Below are 3,984 nucleotides of genomic sequence, written 5' to 3'. Positions count from 1 at the left end.
CACACACACACACACACACACACACACACACACACACACACACACACACACACACACACACACACACACACACACACACACAGGAAACCAAGGTTAATTTAATACTTAGCAGCTAGCTAACACCGAGTGGCTTCCTGCATGCTAGTAAACTGTCAGACTGTGAGAAATGGTAATAATAATAATAATAATAATAATAATAATAATAATGGAAACTTTATTACAGTGGCATGATATTACTACTGGACCTCTGCCAAACTCGGACTGGATTAGCTGGCAGCACCTGACTTCTTCTAAATGTGGGATTTGTTTCCAATTTTAGTTGATAGATTGCCGACTGTACAACTCCACTGAAAGTTATGTCTTGCATTTTCCCCGTGTCTTCCACAAAGTCCTTCACGCAACATTAAGCTCAGAATTTCTGCACTAGTTCCTTCCAACTACTAGTCTCCTCTCTCTGTGAAGGCTTCTGCACATCTTTACTGACAGGTCAGGGTTTCCTACAGGGTTTTATAGTCCAGGTGAGCCACCTCACCAGACATAACATGATGAAAGATAATACATTTAAATGAAATCAAACATTAACCTTTTCACACATCAACATGAGGTGCCTTTACTGAGCCAGGCAGCACTGAGCTGATTATGAGATGAGAATCGTGGCTTACTATTTCTTGGGGTTTTAATTTAATAAAACCTGCAATCTTCTGCTTCTCTATGCCTTTTTTTTATTGTGATTTTATTATATAATTAAAGGCAACGGGTATGTAGAGCATACTATATTTTCTGTAATGCATTGAGTCAATTCAGACAAGCAAACTTTGTTGATATGGCAAATTAATCATAAATCATCTCTTCTTCTGTCGTGGATGAATAGAAAGAGGAAGTAACAACTGGAAAAAAAAGGAACCAATGACTGATCTACGTCTCGCTGAGGAAACATCACAAGGCCGATGTATTCTCATGGTGCGCAGAGAAAAAGTAGTCCCCCCCTAAACTGAATTGATATTCTGTCTCTTGTGAGGATGGATGAATTCACAAAGAGAGACGAGAGAGTATGCTAATGCTGGAGGCCTGGGGATAAGGAGCTGTGATGTGTGGAGCGTACTACTGTCTGTAGGATGCTCGCTGTGATTCACGCCCACCCCCCCCCCCCGTTTATGAGTTCTTCATTCTCACAGCGTGGAGGAAAGAGCCTCTGAAGCTTGTAATTACAGCGATAAATCGCCCTCAGCACACGCTGTAGTCTCAACTCTCCCGCTAAGGGCTGTCACACTTTATGAAAATATAGTGTACACAGTAGAAGCCTGTTCTGTCCGATGTCTTAGGTTCAGGCAACAAACCCAGTTTGTCAGGTATTGGAAAAGATCATGGTTACGTTCCCTTCGGGTAGCAGAAAAAACAAAAAACAAACAAAAAAAAAAAAAAAACTGGCCATCAAAACACAGTGTTTCTGTCTGCCCTCAGTAAACAGTCCCAGTTCAGCATGTCCTCATGAATTCCAGCTCAACACAATAGTCAATACTGTGCCCTGTTTAAGCAGTCAGGTCAGAAGTTGGAGAGTTTGCACAAACCCACCGAGACAGAGTGAGTAACGAAAAGTTTAAAGTCACCTCATTTCAAAATATATCGAACGAAGGAGAAAAGTTTGAGTATAAGTGCAAACTGTAAAGGATGTATTCCTAGCCCACCCAAACTTTTTATGCTGAAAGTTTTCAAAGAAACTGTGGCAGAGGAACTTCAAAACAAAATGGCAACACTTGAAAAACAGGCACCCGGCCGTCATAGAGAAGGATAGGCGGACAAGGAAGCTTTTGGTTGTACAAACAAAAAATGACAGCCGTAACTGTGTGGAAAACCGATGTCAGACACACACCGAGATCATAAAACGCACAGATGGACACGCACTGGAGGTGAGGTTAATGAAAATTGACCTCCTGAGGAGATGTCACCTCCAAAAAAAAAAACGTTATACAAGTCTCTATAACGCTCCAACAGTCAGGGGGAAGAATGCAAAGACAGAGAGAAGGAGGCAGAAGCAGCCAAAGCGACCACGACGACTAAGTACACAGAGAGGAGAGGCAGGTAGCACGGACGAGAGCCCTACCTCGTGATATATCGACGGCTTGGACAGAGACGGGATTGTGAAAGAGAGGAGCTTGCTGTTGCCATCTTTGTCCACGATCTCCTGCAAAACCAACAAGACATAAAAGCAGTGTCATACATAAACGAGAGTCCCAAAAACAATGCCGTTTCCAGTAGTGACGACTAAAATCACAGAGACGTGGAGTTCAGCATCCTTCGTTTGGCAGAAAGCACTCGTTATTCCTACTTTGCTCTGTGAACTAATTATGTGCGGCTGAGAAGGATTCAAGTGGTGTGTGAGAGTTATGGAGGCGATGGCTTTTACAGCATAACGGGCTTTGTTAACCGATTGAGAGGCATGGCAATGTTCCATGTTTCCTTTGAGTGTGTAACGTTCCACACTTTTATCTGTATAATCTATGGGAGACGTGGATGTTGGGGGAATTATATCCTATAATATCATGTATAAAGATATCATTAAATATGGATAAATGTGCTTTTACTGCTATTCTTTTTCCACATGTGCTGATTAAAAGTGATCAGATTTTATATTTCCTGGCTTTGTGTAAGTAAAGATGAACAACATATATCCATCCACCCGTCCAAGCGTCCTTTCGGTACGTGGAACCAAAAAGGCTTTTTATCCTTTTATATTCACCCCGAGTGTACGATCGGTTCAGGCCTTGTCCTGCCCTTCACCGCCCAACAGTATATCTCTGAATATCTGCTGAGAGCAAAGCTGTTTATCAGAGTTCAGTCATCAATGAGAGAGGTCTATGAGCATGTACAGCGTGTGTGTGTGTGTGGTATAGACACAGAGGAATAAATTATGCATAGTTATACCTTTAGCGGTGCTGGCTGACATGGAGCTCTTTCTATTGATATCTCTAGCTCTTAGCCTATTTCCCCAAGGGTGTTTCCTGGTGATGCAATCCATCCGGGGTCTCTCCATTATCGGGGCTTTTCCCTGTAGATCATCTTTAATGTCAACAGATGTACAGCCTCACTAGTGTCCTACCTGTATTTGGTCTAAACCATACCCAGGGATTTGCATATCAACGTTTTGGTGCAGACACAGAGTCCATCTAGCTATCGTAGAAACAAATGTCATCAGATGTGTTTCAAAGAAAAGCACAGCCAAATGTACATATTGTATTAGGTCTTGTCTTTACCCCCCCCTCAAGCGCCACTACAGACACCCACCAGGTTATAGATGCCCAGGAGGAGGGCCTCGATGCACCCATTGCTCTGGCGATCCCTGCTGGCTGTGACGCGCAGATATACCCACACCAGCTCAGGCAGGAACTGCAGGGTGAAGCGGCGCAGGCGGTCTTCAGAGCTCCGGTACAGCTCAAACAGCTGGTGGCAGACGGGCTCCATCAGCTGGATAGATGAGGGGGGGAGAGCCAAGTGGAAATACAATATTCATCAAACTAACATGAACATATGCCTGTGGTGATAGAATATAATCTGGAAACCTTTCCGAATAGAGAAACACACTAAGACGGTGTCTTTGCTGCAAAGCTCTCATTTAAAAACATGAATGAACGTTATCCTGACTGTATACGCCGGGACAGACGGAGGGAAGGTTTTTCCAGCTCGTCAATAGAGGGAGATGCGCAGGAGCAGAGGGGATAAATCACTACAATGGAAGTCTGGTCAGATGTACTCTCAGAGGAGCCAGCAGCTGAGCCAATGTGTTTATACTGTTCAGGGGTCAGAGAAGCGGACTGTGTGTGTGTGTGAGAGAGACTGTGGCTGACCCTGAAATAAGCGGCAACTCATTAATAATCTTGGCAAGGCATTTGGCCCTCAATGTCACCAGAGAAAAACACCCGAGCACGCAACAGTCAAGCACCTCTCTCTCTCTCTCTCTCTCTCTCTCTCTCTCTCTCTCTCTCTCTC

General features: G+C 43.9%; 1 protein-coding gene across 4 annotated transcripts in view; it reads right to left on the bottom strand.

Moving 5' to 3' along the window:
- LOC116389575 (protein FAM126B) overlaps positions 1-3,984 on the bottom strand; it is a 28,068-nt gene that overhangs the window by 10,864 nt on the left and 13,220 nt on the right. For all 4 annotated transcript variants that reach the window (XM_031858352.1, XM_031858351.1, XM_031858354.1 and 1 more), the window contains exons 5-6: positions 3,283-3,462; positions 2,102-2,182 (exon numbers count right to left, since the gene is read on the bottom strand). In XM_031858352.1, the coding sequence (XP_031714212.1) occupies positions 2,102-2,182; positions 3,283-3,462 (261 nt within the window). The remainder of the gene's footprint in view (positions 1-2,101; positions 2,183-3,282; positions 3,463-3,984) is intronic.

Source organism: Anarrhichthys ocellatus, unplaced genomic scaffold, assembly GCF_004355925.1.
Source record: "Anarrhichthys ocellatus isolate YVR2014 unplaced genomic scaffold, GSC_Weel_1.0 scaffold20, whole genome shotgun sequence".
Classification (NCBI taxonomy): Eukaryota; Metazoa; Chordata; class Actinopteri; order Perciformes; family Anarhichadidae; genus Anarrhichthys; species Anarrhichthys ocellatus.
The sequence above is the reverse complement of the archived record's forward strand: the minus strand, read 5'-3'. Positions and strand labels throughout refer to the sequence as shown.